At 52.0% G+C, this 14,738-nt stretch overlaps 2 protein-coding genes across 2 annotated transcripts in view; one reads left to right on the forward strand and one right to left on the reverse strand.

Annotated features, from left to right (window-relative positions):
• The window catches only part of LOC117651150 (cadherin-89D), a 25,413-nt gene extending 16,198 nt beyond the window's left edge, over window positions 1-9,215 (forward strand). Inside the window, exons 6-18 of the mRNA XM_034394953.1 lie at window positions 562-954; window positions 1,038-1,349; window positions 1,487-1,907; window positions 2,140-2,317; window positions 2,393-4,052; window positions 4,212-4,878; window positions 5,046-5,401; window positions 5,470-5,639; window positions 5,714-5,782; window positions 5,889-6,480; window positions 6,776-6,927; window positions 7,003-7,087; window positions 9,135-9,215. Coding sequence (XP_034250844.1) covers window positions 562-954; window positions 1,038-1,349; window positions 1,487-1,907; window positions 2,140-2,317; window positions 2,393-4,052; window positions 4,212-4,878; window positions 5,046-5,401; window positions 5,470-5,639; window positions 5,714-5,782; window positions 5,889-6,480; window positions 6,776-6,927; window positions 7,003-7,087; window positions 9,135-9,215 — 5,136 coding nt within the window. The remainder of the gene's footprint in view (window positions 1-561; window positions 955-1,037; window positions 1,350-1,486; window positions 1,908-2,139; window positions 2,318-2,392; window positions 4,053-4,211; window positions 4,879-5,045; window positions 5,402-5,469; window positions 5,640-5,713; window positions 5,783-5,888; window positions 6,481-6,775; window positions 6,928-7,002; window positions 7,088-9,134) is intronic.
• Window positions 8,628-14,738, reverse strand: part of LOC117650282 (neuropeptide SIFamide receptor-like) — a 53,415-nt gene continuing 47,304 nt past the window's right edge. Inside the window, exon 5 of the mRNA XM_034393586.1 lies at window positions 8,628-14,737. Within this exon, the coding sequence (XP_034249477.1) occupies window positions 14,276-14,737 (462 nt within the window). The 3' untranslated portion in view covers window positions 8,628-14,275. The remainder of the gene's footprint in view (window position 14,738) is intronic.

Consider the following 14,738-nt stretch of genomic DNA (forward strand, 5'->3'; position numbering starts at 1 on the left):
AGTAAATGCTGATGAAGAAGTGATGGAATCAATCATGAGTGTGTTGAATTCTCGATCAGGTTAGTACAATGAACCAAGGGGAATACTCCATCTGGAAAGGTTAAATGTTCTATGTAAACTCATTTTACTCGTTGTCCCTCAATATCAACTTAGAGGCTAAATACTTGAAATTCTGACCCTAGAATTGAAATGTCGCGTTTGAAATGATGTTTACTGGCCATCCTGAAGCTCAAAAGTGATTTCCAGAGATAACACAAGCACTTTGGTTCATAGCGGGAAAGTTGCGAGACAGGTTTTACTCTGTGACAGTATTAAATTTGGACTGGTCAAGGGTAAACAAGCCCGGCTACACTTGAAATGTTGTAGACCTGTTCTGCTAAGGATAAGTAAGTTTTGACCTGACTCCCCCGGGCTATCCTAGGGTGCATCATTATGCGACCTCAACTCATAAAAGACTCTCAAATAGACTGTTGTCTTCATCACCCTCGACCAAAAAAAGATTACTGTGTATCAGTCATGTGGCTCGTGGTTCCAGTAACAGTGGTGGTTCTCTCTTCGCAGGGCGGCAAGGTGCACAAGGAGCTTGTGTTCCGGCCCGCCATCGAGGCCGTGGACCAGGACGTGGCCATCGACGCGGCGGTGCGCTACGACATCATCGCGGGCAACGAGCGGCGCCTGTTCCGCCTGGACCCGCGCAACGGCTCGCTGTTCCTGGAGCGCGAGCTGGACCTGGACGCGGAGCGCACCCTGGCCGGCAACACCTTCTCGCTGACGGTGCAGGCCGCGCAGGTGGACAACCCGCTCAAGGCGGGGGTGGCGCGCGTCGAGGTGGAGCTGCTCGACCTCAACGACAACCTGCCCGAGTTCGAGGTGGACCTCTACAACATCAGCATCGTGGAGAACCTGCCCAACGGTTTCAGCGTGCTGCAGGTCATGGCGACGGACAAGGATCAGGTTCGAACACGTTTTCACATTCCTGCGATAAAGGACCTAGTTTGCAACCTGGGCGCGTTTTGTTCTAATGGATATTTCCGCAGGGTGACAACGCCTTCTTCACCTACCTCCTCGAGGACCCGCTGCAGGCCTTCAACATCGACGCCCGCACGGGGTGGCTGACGGTGCGCGACCAGGGCCGCCTGGACCGCGAGAAGCAGCCCACGCTGACGATGCGCGTGCGCGCCAAGGAGAAGACCCCGTCGGTGGTGCGCGGCGCCACGGACAGCAGCTCCTCCGTCAACGTCACCGTCACCCTCCTCGACGCCAACGACAACAACCCTTCCTTCGTGCCCAGCAACCTGTACGAATTCACCGCCTACACTGACGCCGCTGTCGGGGATGTCATCGGCCAGGTACACCCAAAGGGGTCTCGAAACTGGACTTGCTTTGATCAGAGTCTCTCAGGCGCTTAGAGTAGACTGCTCGCTTGTCTTGGAGTGCGTCATCGACTACACTGTTTCTAACCACGCTGATCCTCTGCGCTTCGCAGGTGAAGGCGATGGACCCGGACCTGGGCCGCAACGGCATGGTGCTGTACGACGTGCAGCGCACCGGCAACCTGTCGTCGTCCGCGCTGCCCTTCGCCGTGGACGCGCAGACCGGCGAGGTGTCGGTGGCGGACGCGCCGCTCGTGCCGGGCCGCCACGCGCTCTTCGTCGAGGCCTCGGACCAGCCCGCCAACCCCTCGGAGCGCCGCTTCTCGCTGGCCGTCGTGTCCGTGGACGTGCTCAAGGCCAGTCGCCGCGACGGCCAGGGCGAGCCGGGCGACCAGGTCCCGGACTTCGTGGGCGCGCCCTACGAGTTCTGGGTGGGCAGCAACGTCGCCATCGGCGCGAGCGTTGGCCAGATCCGGGTCACCGAGACGCCCAACCGGGTGCTGTATGACCTGCTGCACTCGTACCACGAAGGGGGTGAGTCCACACGCCGACACGCCACGCTGCACGTCGCACTAGCATGCCCGTTGGGTTGCCTGCCGACCCGGCGCGGCCCGCCCAGTCTGACGGGCTGCCTGCTGTCCGGGCGCGGCCTGCCCAGTCTGATGGGTTGCCTGCCGTCCAGGCGCGGCTAGCCCAGTCTGATGGGCTGCCTGCCCGTTCGGGCGCTCGACTGTACCAGTGAATGACCTCGGCTTCTCCGTTGCAGTGCCGTTCGCCGTGGAGGAGCGCTCGGGCACCATCACGGTGGTCGCGGACATGCGCAAGTTCGAGCGGACGTTGTACGACTTCGAGGCCGTGGCCACCGACTCCAGGGACATGGTGCTGGTGACCAACGTGACGATCCACGTGGTGCACGCCGAGGACGAGGTGGCCACTCTGTTCAAGTAAGTTTGAATTTGTCGGTAGGCTCCGCCGTTGCTGCGTGTTGGCGGCGTCGTAAACAACGTTTCGGCCTCCAGGAGCAGCGGCAGCACCCCTCGTCGCCCGATGGAGTTCCACGTTCGGGAGAACCTGGCGGGGGCGCTGGTCGGGCAGCTGCTGTCGCCGGGCAGGAACGTGACGGGGTTGAACGTGACGAGCGTGGCGGACAACATCGCGGACAAGGCCGCCGCCAGCAAGCTGCGCTTTGTCATCGCCAACCAGCAGGACGTGGCCGAGAGGTTCGCCATCTCCGCGGACGGCACGCTCTACACGCAGCGGGGCCTCGACCGCGAGGAGCACAGCTCGTACCGCCTCACCGTCATCGCCGAGAACGCCAAGGGGCTGGTGCGCGGCTCGGGGGTGTTCCAGGTGGTAGTGGTCGTGGAGGACGAGAACGACAACCCGCCCGCCTTCGAGCGCCCCGCCTACGAGGGCCGCATCCCGGAGAACGCCGCGGCGGGCACGGAGGTGGCGCTTGACGCCGAGGTGCACGCGAAGGACGCGGACACCGGCAGCAACGCGCAGTTCACGCTGTCGCTGTACGGCGAGGGCCGCGACGTGTTCGCTCTGGACGCCACCACGGGCCGAGTGGTCCTGCGCGCGGGGCAGGTGCTGGACCGCGAGGCCAAGGCCGTGTACCACCTGCGCGTCATCGCGCGCGACAAGGGCGGCCTCACGTCCGAGGCCGCGCTCACCGTACACGTGGACGACGTCAACGACAACGCGCCGCGGTTCGCGCGCATGACGCTCCTGCAGGACGAGGAGCAGGGCATGGACGTGGAGGCGGACGACCCCGAAGAGAACGACATCCTGGTGGTGGACCAGCACGAGGCGCGCAACGCCACGTTCACGCCGCCGCCGTCCCGCGGCAGAGGCCAGCACCTGCTCCCTGTGGTTAGCGTGGCGGAGTCCATCGCGACGGGCACCGCGCTGCTGCGCCTGCTGGCAGAGGACCGCGACACGGGCAGCAACGCCGTGGTCACGTACCACCTCGTGTCCGAGGCGCAGGTCCCCGCCGAGCCGGGCGAGGCGTCCCCGCAGCAGTCGCAGCAGTCGCACGGCCACTTCCGAGTGCTGCCGGCCACGGGTGACGTGGTGGTGGTGCGGACGCTGCCCGCCGAGACCGAGTTCCACCTCAACGTGACGGCCACGGACGGCGGCGGCCTCAGCGACAGCGTCGTCGTCAAGATCTACGTCAAGGACGTCAACGACCACGCGCCCGCCTTCGTCCGGGCGTGGTACACGTTCGACCTGGCCGAGGGCGTGTACACCAACCACGTGCTGGGCAGGCTGGAGGCCGTGGACGCGGACTTCGGCGCCAACGCCAACATCTCGTACTACATCATGCAGACCTACGAGGACTACGCCGCGCTGCCGTTCCACATCGGCGAGCTGGACGGCACGCTGACAGTGGAGGGCGACATCGACCACGAGGCGCGCTTGTCGTACTCGTTCCAAGTGGTGGCGCAGGACCACGGCCCCGCCGAGGACCGCAAGCGCAGCACGGTGGACGTGGAGATACACGTGACGGACATCAACGACAACCCGCCCGTGTTCTACAACTACGACCGCATCGCGCAGATGACGGACGAGGAGGGCGGCACGGTGTTCGTGCCCGTGTACTACGCGTCCGTCGTGGAGAACAGCCCCGCGGGCCTCGCCGTGGCGCGCGTCTTCGCCAACGACTCCGACTTCCAGGTGAGTCACTTCGCAGAGGTCGTTTTTTTCGGTGACAGATTCAAGCAACCTCAAGAAACCACCGGAAACGTAAAGCTGTCTTCATTCCGTTTCAAACATCAAAAACTACCTAAAAAGTTTCTAAGTTTACAAATATGACGAGAACGTTACCTGTTGCAGGGTAACGGCAACGGCCTGGTGCTGTACGACATCCCGCGGCGCGCCGACCGCGAGGACTTCTTCAGCGTGGACTCGAAGGAGGGCGTGGTGACGACGAGCGCCAAGCTGGACTTCGAGACCCAGGGCACGCACAACGTCACCCTGGTGGCGCGCGACCTGGGCAGCCCCAGCCTGAGCGCCACGGCCCTGCTCGTCGTCAGCGTGGTGGACGTGCCCGAGACGCTGGAGGACACGCTTGGCCCCATGTTCCTGCACCGCTACTACGAGGTGGAGGTCGAGGAGAACTGCGCGGTACCCATCGTGCTGCTGACGCTCAACGTCACGGAGCCCTACCGGGGCTTCAACCTCAAGTACTCCATCGTGCCGGGCAAGCGCAGCGCGCGTGGACTGGCGCCATCCGCGCCGACCGCCGCCACCGCCACGCAGCGCAGGGTGCCCCCCACGGCGGCCAGCGTCGCCGCCAGCGCGGCTGCAGCGGCGCCGCCGCCGTCCATGTTCCGCGTGGACCCGCGCAACGGCACGCTGGTGCTGACGGAGAGCCCCGACCGCGAGGTGCGCGGCCGCTACGAGGTGACGGTGCGCGTCGACATGAGCAAGAAGGGCCGCGCGCTCACGCCGCCCGCGCACGTCGTGTACCCCGTGGCGGAGGAGCGCCTCACCGACCTTGGTACGTTCGGCTAGGACTCGAGGGGATTGCCCCTTAGTTGAAACCGACACCACACCACGCATGTATGAAAAACCTCGCGTTCTGTTCGAGTGCGTTTCCGGCCTCAAAGCAGCCCCAACGCACTGGTACCTGGAGTACAAACCAACCATGACTGTGTTTGCTTGCAGCCCACAACGAGGTGAAGGTGGTGGTGCGCGTGACGGACCTCAACGACAACCCGCCGCGCTTCACGGGCAGCGGGCGGCCCATCGTGGCGGCCATCCCTGCCACGGCGCACTACGGCTACCAGATCGCCAAGCTGCAGGCCAAGGACCCCGACGAGGGCCTCAACGCCGACGTACGCTACCAGATCCTGGACCGCGTGGACGACGAGTCGCACAAGTTCGCCGTGGACCCGGTCACGGGCCAAGTGCGCTCCATCGTCAGCTTCTCGCGCGACGCGGGCCGCGTCTTCGGCTTCGACGTGCGCGCCACCGACCGGCGGGGTGCCGACGACGGCAAGTCGGCCATCGCCAACGTCTTCGTGAGTCTCTTTCAAGCAGCATGTGATGGACAGTGATGGAACAACGACTAAATTGCGTCGTGACGCAGGTGTACGTGCTGGACGAGGAGAAGCAGCTCGTGATGCTGATGGCCGCGCGGCCCATCGACGTGGAGATGAGCATGGAGAACATCACGTCCATCTTGTCCAACGCCACGGGCATGGACGTGCGCGTGCGCAAGCTGCAGCCCCGCATCGACGACTCCTTCTACAGCCCAGCGTAAGTTTCACAGTCCTGGCCGCCCTGGCTTGGCCTGGCCACAGCCAGTCGCTAACCTGTCATTCCCGTTGCAGCACGGACATGTACCTCTACGCCGTGGACCCCGTCATGAACGTCATCATCGACATGGACACTCTATCCAGGTGAGTGCACTCCGGGCCGAGCGAGTTCGCCGAAACCCTCGCAGCGCCTGTACTGTGTTGTCACACTGCGAAACACCGTAGCATTAACGCGCATCCCCTTCCGCAGCATGCTGACCGCGCAGCAGGCCGAGCTCCGCCGCAAGCTGCCCGCGCTGCGCGGCATGGACCTGGTGGGCGGCGGCCTGGAGGTGTCGCGCGCCGAGGCGCACGCGCTGTCCGCCCTCGAGGTGGGCGTCGTGGTGCTGGGCTGCGTCGTGTTCCTGGGCGCGCTGGCGGCCGCCGTGTGCGTGGGCTGCGTGCGCCGCTTCCGGCACCGCAAGGGCTTCAAGGGCGGCAAGGACAAGATGGGCTTCAGCCACGCGGCGCCGCTCACGCACACGCTGCACCACAAGGGCCCACTCTACCCCAACACCACCCCGGCCTCCTTCTTCAGCCTCACGGCCAACACGAGCCTGGGCGGGCCGCAGGGGCTACCGCCGGGGCTGGCGCACCCGGGGCCCGCGCTGTCCAGCGTGGGCGGCGGCGACACCACGGACACGTACGTCGAGATGCACTCCAACAAGTCGTCCAACTGCAACAAGCGGCGCTACCCGACCAACCGCCTGCGCACGCGGCAGCAGCATCACCGGCACCAGCACGAACCCACCTGCACTCGCCACAAGCGGCACCGCCACCAGCGCAGGCCGAGCAACGCACAGGTTACTGTCGACAATGGCGTACCAATGGCGTACCAATGGCGTACCAATGGCGTACCCGACCTGACCCTAGTCTAGCCTGGGCGGGATTTGTACTTGCAGGCGAGCGGCCGCCCCAGCGCGGCCTGGCTCCGCAGTAAACTCAATAACAATCCGACATCGCCTGGCCTGCAGCTTGCTTTTGCTTTCGGGGAGGGGTGTGGCTCAAAGTTGTGGGGAGACGAGTCCTTGGCATTTCTTTCCCCTCCGCGTCCGGCCGCTGTCACCGCGAGCCTCACGAGTCTCCTTCTGTCCACAGGGGATGCATATGGTCCGGTCCAACTCCAACGCGGGTTTCGACATGGGTGTGGGCTCGGACTCCGGACAGGTCCTGTTCGATGAGCGAGACCGCGAGCTGGGCTGCTGTCCCTGTGGACACTCGCCGTCACACTCGTCAGCAGAAAGCTCCAAGTAAGTGAACCAAGTGCCATGCGCGAGCAGACGTCCGCCTTTTGACCGGACTGTAAACATTGCTTTCCTTTGCAGCGGCAGCTACGAAGACTCGCTCAAGTCCTCCCGACGAGCTTGTGAGCGCGGCCACCCCCACGCCCACGGCCACGCCCACGGCCACCCCCACGGCGCGCAGGGCCTGCAGGGCTCGGGCACGCTGCACGGGGCCACCGCCACCGTGTCACGGACGCGGCACCGGCAGCGGGAGGCGCCGCAAATGATTGGCGGCACGCCCCTCACGCGGCGCCAGTCGGAGCGCGTCATCATGTGCCCCATGCAGAGCTAGGACGACGCTACCCCGCGCCGCCAAGACTCTCCCCGCGGCGATACCCCGCACCTCCTTAGGAAAGACCTGTCTCTGTAAAAACAGAAAACAACTCACGTACACATAAGGGGTGACATTTTAATGGTTACACTGTGTAAGTAACTTAAAATTATATTAAGCCGATCAAGCTCGGAGCAACTATACGTACCTGAATGAAACGATTCCTATTACGTGCCACGAAGATTCAAGCCGTTTCGTCAGTCATGCTGCGCGTATTACTTTGTTCCATTCGTACAGCGTGGCTCGCTGGCCCGAACAGTCTGAGGATGGGATGGTTTAATAAAGTCATTTATTCCAGTCGTAGGATGATTATGCCTTTGTTTAAGTTAGACGGAACCGGCCTCAAAATGAGATGCTCATTTCCGGCTAAAGGATACAGCGTCCTGCCAAACTTATCAACGTGTACAGAGATTTAAGAAATCCTTAGCGAATAGTAGAAGATAAATGTGCATATTGTATCTATATACTGCCAAAATATTTTGTAGACTGTCTCGTCATGTTCTGAGTATTGTTATAACTCTATTTATTTTTCGACTGTTTAAATGAGTCTGTAAGTATGCGAATAAAAGAGCAGCGATTTACAAGCGGGCGCGCTCGTGTGTTTGTGAGTGTGTGTGTGTGTGTGCGCGCGCGCGCGCGCGCGCGTGTGTGTGTGTGTGTGTGTGTGTGTGTGTGTGTGTTAGATGTGTTTGTGTTACACTAACATGTACATTTTCTTACTGTAAGAAGCTCATTATATGTATTTCAGGCTTGTTTCGATCGGATGACAAATTATTGTTCCCGGACGAGCAGCGTGCTGTTTCGTGAACGGTGCTTGAAACACACCAGTTTTGCTCAAACATATCCAGAGTGCGAGTAACGGCTGCCTCTGCCGCGCTTATCAAGACACTCATCCTGTACCGGACGAACTGTCGTGCTTGAGTGAAAAGAGTATTTTGTCTATGAGATGTATACTCCCCTTACCGTACTCTGTAAGATCCCCTAAGTAGTATTGTAATGAGCTGATATCGATGGTTTTTGTCTTTGGGACAATAATCCTCGACTGTGCAATGCTTATTTCTGTTTGAATGTCCGATTTGCAATACAAAAAGTTAACAAAAAACCGAATCTTCTGTTGTATATTTTTTTTAGAAACTTCTTGAAATAATGTAAATTATCTAAGGCAGCATCTCAATAAAATCATCGTTTTTAAAAAATGTCATTCTTTAACTTGTGATTAATTATCACAGATATGATTTGCGTAGTGCTGCAACGAAATCTCTAGGGAGGTTTACTTCTTGAACGCTTAAAGTGTGCGTAGCTTGTGCAGTGATGGTTAAATAATTTAACATTCGCAAACGGGTAAAGTAGCACACTCACATTTATTTATTTATTGACATTTGACGAGACAGATTGTGACAATTGTGGTACATCGTGTTTAGTGTAGACAAAGTTTTTGCACTCCTGTATCTCCCATCCTTTTCCACAGTAATACAAGATGAGAATATTTCCACGGAAACCATACTGTTACTTCTGTGACGGTAATAGATCTGAAAAGGGCACAATACGGTGATACAACCATCGTACAACTGTTATTATCCGTGACAGTACACAAATCAAAGTAAGCACTCAATGGTAAAACCGAAGCGTAGTATCACCCTGTTTGCGAGCGTACTAAATCCATTGTTGAAATAAAACTTCACAGGCTCATTCGCTCAATTTTTCATTCTTCTCTGTGCTTCATTCCAAGCGCAACGATCAGAGCTGTACCGCGTTTTCTTCTCAAATGCGGCTGGTATCCTACTTCATCAATAACTTTTCTTTGTCAACACTCCCAATACTCTTTACTCGTGGCTTAATTCAGCTTTATCAAACTGCACCAACTGAACAAAAGGTGTTCCGCATTAATGATACTCAAGATTTGAATTTGCCGGCCTCGGGTTAATAACAGTAGGTTGACATGCCCTGCATCACACACATCAAATATAATATTTTACTCAAAAACTACAATAGTTTGTGTTACAGATTATGTACGCCATTTATAACTCGTGTAGACGCACTGGTGAAGGGGACGATTTCGGTCAACGACAGGTTACTACAAGACAACGAATCTTCAAAGGAGAGTTTGTTAAGAAAAAAATCTTTGCTTTTTATCCTATTTTAGTAGCCATTGGCAATAACTGTAGTTTCGGAACACTTTTAACAACATAGATTTAATTAAGGTTATGCATAATTATAGTCACGACCATCTACGACGTTGAAGCTGAAACAATCAATGTAAACTTTATCTTTCCACAAATACTGATGTAACACACGGACAATAATGAATAAGTATAGACATACACACAAACTTCAAATTCCAATCACACTTACACACCACAAACCAGAATTTCTCGATGATATCACGTTTCACTCTCAACAGAATCTCAACATCCTCCGTGATTATTTTCCTCCATTCAAATGTCTCTGAATGAATTTTCTCACAATTATCACCATAACACAAGCCTACCAATCTTCAGACTCATCGATTCCAACTAGCAGATATTTTGTTCCTTTTCGTTACCAACGACGTTGTTGTTTTTTTTTCACATTCATCAATTTCAAATCTAAATTAAAACATTTATTCTTTAAAAAATTTCACATTGCACAGTGAAATTGAAAGCTTGAATCTCTAGGCCTATCTCACGTGATTTCACCATCTTTTCAATGGGTTAATTGGTCTACAATTTTTCACATTAATTCGGAGAATTTTCTAAAATGAAGTAACTACAAGCCACAGTATCATTGATACTTTCGATCGCAGAAAAAAGGTTGCCGTAACATAACTGTTGACTTTGTAATCATAAAGGAAAGGTACTCTCATAGATATGGTGGAACTTTCAGCTTTCTACATAAGAAAAGGGCTGAAAGGGAGTTCATATGTCCAGGAAATTTACTATACGAATAGAAAATAAATTTTACGAACCCATTGATTTAGTGTTCTATAAATATCCTAGCTTCACGACCAGTTATGATCCGTGAATAATTTGATTAACTACTGATGGCCACAGCCGAGTTTCGAGTTTCTTGGAATGTTTCGTGGATATGCACGAATTCCTTGAACAAAATGTCTACACATAACTACATTTGCCTAATCTCATCACGATGCGGACCAGGTACGCTGTTGCGTATAGAAGACGCTCACAAGCAATTTACCTCTTGATTGGCACCGCGGGAGTGAGTAAAAGAGTAACCTATGATTTGTGCTCAATCCTATTTATATGACATGGCTCATACATACAGTGAGCAGTTATCTGCAAATGCAATGTGCCGCAGCGGCGCAGCCCTCTCACTCAATTCCAGGAGTGCAACAAACAGAGTACAAGAAAGACATCTGTTTGGCAAAATCACGACACAAATAAGTGATGAAAATTTGAAAGGAAAACCACTGTAATGACTCGTTTCCTAAAGGATCGACACTCTAAGACCATCTCTTCTAGCACTGAAAAGAAAACTTCCGAGCATCATGAATAAAATATAAAAAAAATAACGTAATGCATAAATTTATGTTAAACTAACAATGCTTTGCTTTTTACATGTGTACAAAAACAATAACATGATTTAACACGAGCCAAACATCATTATAATCTACATTTATTAACTAGTAAAAATAACACACAGGTCAATAGGTTTAATTTATGAGAACTTAAGCAGTCTAACAGTGATTCACAACATGCTTGCAACGGATTTCGTCACTCAGTCCTTTTTCTCCTTTGAAAAACTAAAACTTATTGAGCTTTAATTAGGGAGCTGCAGTACTTCTTTTTCATTCCGGGTGGCCTGGCTGTTTGCATCCCACAGACACTTCCGTTGTAACTTCCACAAATAGATGTGAATGCACTTCATTTTCACACCCCTGTCACCTTTAAATCGTATCTCAGTTGTTTCACCGCAAACGGGAGCCTGCCTCTCAGTAGGAAAAAGTAGAACAACTTTGTTTTTTCTTGTTTGTTTTTTTTTTTTGTTTTTTTTTTGTTTTGTTTTTGTGTTTCAGTATTTCTAGCACATGCGTTGCTAGCCCTCTTTTCAAGACAAAAGTGCTTCATTTGGCCAATCACCACACTGAATGGGGAACACATAAAACTACAAAGAGAAAGAATAATGAAAAATGGTCATTGAGGAAGCAAAATACACCAGGGCCAGTGGACGACGATTCAGAACAATTGAGTGGATTTTATTATATACTTTAAGAACTTAGAGTCGTATTTTTTTCCGAAGAAGGGTTGGGGAAAGGGAGGGGGCAAAAATACAAAGTCACGCGCAACACCTCGTGGTGCCATCGGTTGCATCTTAAGGCTACCAGAGGTGCTCTGTGTAAATATGATTTCTACTCCTCCGCACTTCAGTGGTGGGAAACAGGACCAGTGACGAACATCCGGGTAGTAGTTGTGGGTCTCTGATAAGCTTCTTAAGGACGCTACTGCTCAAGATATTTCTTCATAGAAGTAGAAAATAGATGATATTTTACACACACATACAATATGTTTTTTCTAATTGTTTGTCAGCCATTGATTGTTCTCCAGTGCAATCGCCAGTGACAAATTTAAAGCCCCCTCGAGCGACACAGGTCACAATAAAGCTTCCACTCTATACATTCTAAAACTTTGTCCAGCAGAGTTTGTTTGCGTTGGAATTTTATTCCAAACTACCGAAAACCAACCGCTATCAAAATTAAAAATTTCTTGTTACGTTTTCGCAAGACCTAGGCTGACTTATTCGAATTTGTGCTGTTTTTGGGTTCTCTTTGAAACAGATTCTATGCTTTTAATGGAGAAAATTAAATACCCCTATAGAACACAAGTAAAAATATCGAATAAATAGTTTCATGAATACGGTAATATGATTATTGTTTTATCACTCAGGTATCAGGCGACTCAAGAAGACCCGAGTCAATATTTGATTGTGCTTTGGCCGAAAAATTAAAAGTCTAAATGATAGCCGACATCGTTTCCTTGAGAGGCCAAATCCAAACTTAGTCTTGCATTCCAATTAACTATCTTGTTTTCAAAAACAAACGAGAGAAAAGAAAATCCTTACCCAAGATATCAAAATATAACGTTCGTTCTCTTTAAGAATCTTTTTCTCTGACTTCCCTTTAATCCGTTTCATTTATCAGCTTTCCGCAAGATATCAAAATATAACAGTAACAATTCGTTCTCTCTGTGAATCTATGTGTCTCTGATAACCCATTTTATTCTGTCCAGTTATCAGTTTAATTTTAGTCTTTTTACAAACTGACCTAACTTGCAGCACAAGAATTCATTACAGATTCGTAGCTATATCGCAGAAAACGTTTCACCAGTTCCATAGGTAATCTTTCTTTACATTTGGTACTTGAGTAAATATCACACACAAGCGTAATAGTGAGGGTTGCTTTGTTTTGCAAACCTCCTGGGGCTTAAACCATAACAAGTAATGTGGTTAATGTCTTTTCACTTTTACAAAATATACCTTACATATATATTTATATTTTAAGTATACACACATAGATATTTGTATAGTTAAATATTTAATATTTGTATTTGTGCATATAAGTATGCCATATTATACCCATAAATTGTAGTTATTAAAAAAAAACTATGGAGACCCAACACACGTAGAGAACACATTAACAGAACGTAGATTTGCAAAAAACCAACGAATAACCATCTTCATTCTACATGTCCTATGACCTACAGTCCATATGTGCACTGTGACTGATTTAAAATAAAAACAAAAAAACAAACACTTTTTGCAATGAACAACCTTAACTATGAAACAAAAATAGACCAAATGTGGCTTCTAATTAAAATTGCTAGGCCTCCGAATTTAATAAGAGGGAGTTGCGGTCATCTTTTGATAAGATATAAATTGAAACACACAGAAAAATTTTAGACAGTAAAATTCAAACCACTTAACTGATTACCTAGATTACGCTATCTCAATATTGTGTAGCTCATCACAACTCATTGGTGTGGCAGCTTTCTGACTTGGAACACTACTTGTGATATTTAGTTGCATTTTGGGTACAGTAGAATACAGAAAACCATACCACTGTTGGAAACCCCTTGTCTACTTTTCTACTGACAATGTAAAGAAATAAATCAACCATACATTTACAAAGACTGAATATAGTACACAAGATTCCGTTTGTTGTCCATGATATACAGTGCACAGTGCAACACGGTGTAAATCTACACATGCACGTGAACATTGACAAATACGGGGACATGCTCTCTTCACACCCTTCATTCAGAAAATAAACTTTGCTTAATTGCAACGCGTCCAACAAGATGCCAGCATCAATCAAACGCAACGTATAGAAAGATATCTTTATAGCTTACACATCTAACACACTTGATATTATTTAGGCACTTAAGTAAACAAACAACTGGTAAAACGTAAAATAGATACAGGGAGAGAGAGGAATGGGGAACAGAGATATATTTTAACAGGTAAAGATATCGAAGCAAAACAATATTAAAAATACGTGTCCTCAAATCGAAGGAGGCACAACAAACTCTAATATTCCACTAAACACATGGATTAATTTACGGGTGAACTGGTTTCAAAGGAACCACACAAATAACTGGAGCGCAAAGTTGAAAATGCTCACAACAATGACAAAATACAATAAACAACACACATGCGGCCGAGCCAAGAGACTGAAGCGTTTCGCGTGTCACGTTCCACCGAACCCAATACATCCTACTCTAACGTGTCACACTACTCCGCAATGTCCCCGACGTTCAATAAGCAGTGTGATGGTGCGACCACGAGCGTAGTGCTCACGCTCGAGGCGTGCGCCGCGTGCGCGGTGTGTTGGTGACCGGCCTAACCGACCACCCCCCGCTGAGCGGTGCGCGAAAGCACTTAAAAAATCAAAGCTCAGCGGGCTTGCCCCCTGCTGGGGGAGGTGCGCCGAACGGCCTCGGTTGGCACACAATAACAACAAAAGCCACGGGTCAGTGGCGTTCAAGTCGCCATTTAAACTCCAGTGTTGGAGGCGGCGATGTAAGCGCTGTTGTTGCAGATGTAAGACACTGCAGACTCGTGGCCCGGAGCGCTGCTCACGGGCACGGGTGCCACCACGGGCGGAGGAACCCGGCGGGTGGAGGCGGTCACGTAGTAGGAGCTCTTGCGCATCGAGGCCGTGGAGGATCCCACGATGGCCACCGTCTCGTAGTAGCGGAGGCGACCGCAGCAGCGGCGGGACTGCAGGATGGCCTGGAAGCCGCGGCGGTACTTGTTGTTGAAGAAGGCATACAAGATCGGGTTGATGCACGAGTTGGAGGCGCCCAGCCACTGCGCGATGGGGGTGGCCATGGCCATCACTTCATCCTCCCACGGGGTGGTAGCGCCGCCGAGCTTGAGGCGCGCGAAGATGATGTAGAGCGGCAGCCAGGAGAGGACGAACAGGATCACAACAACGACCAGCATCTTCACCACC

Source organism: Thrips palmi, unplaced genomic scaffold (assembly GCF_012932325.1).
Source record: "Thrips palmi isolate BJ-2018 unplaced genomic scaffold, TpBJ-2018v1 HiC_scaffold_5, whole genome shotgun sequence".
NCBI lineage: Eukaryota > Metazoa > Arthropoda > Insecta > Thysanoptera > Thripidae > Thrips > Thrips palmi.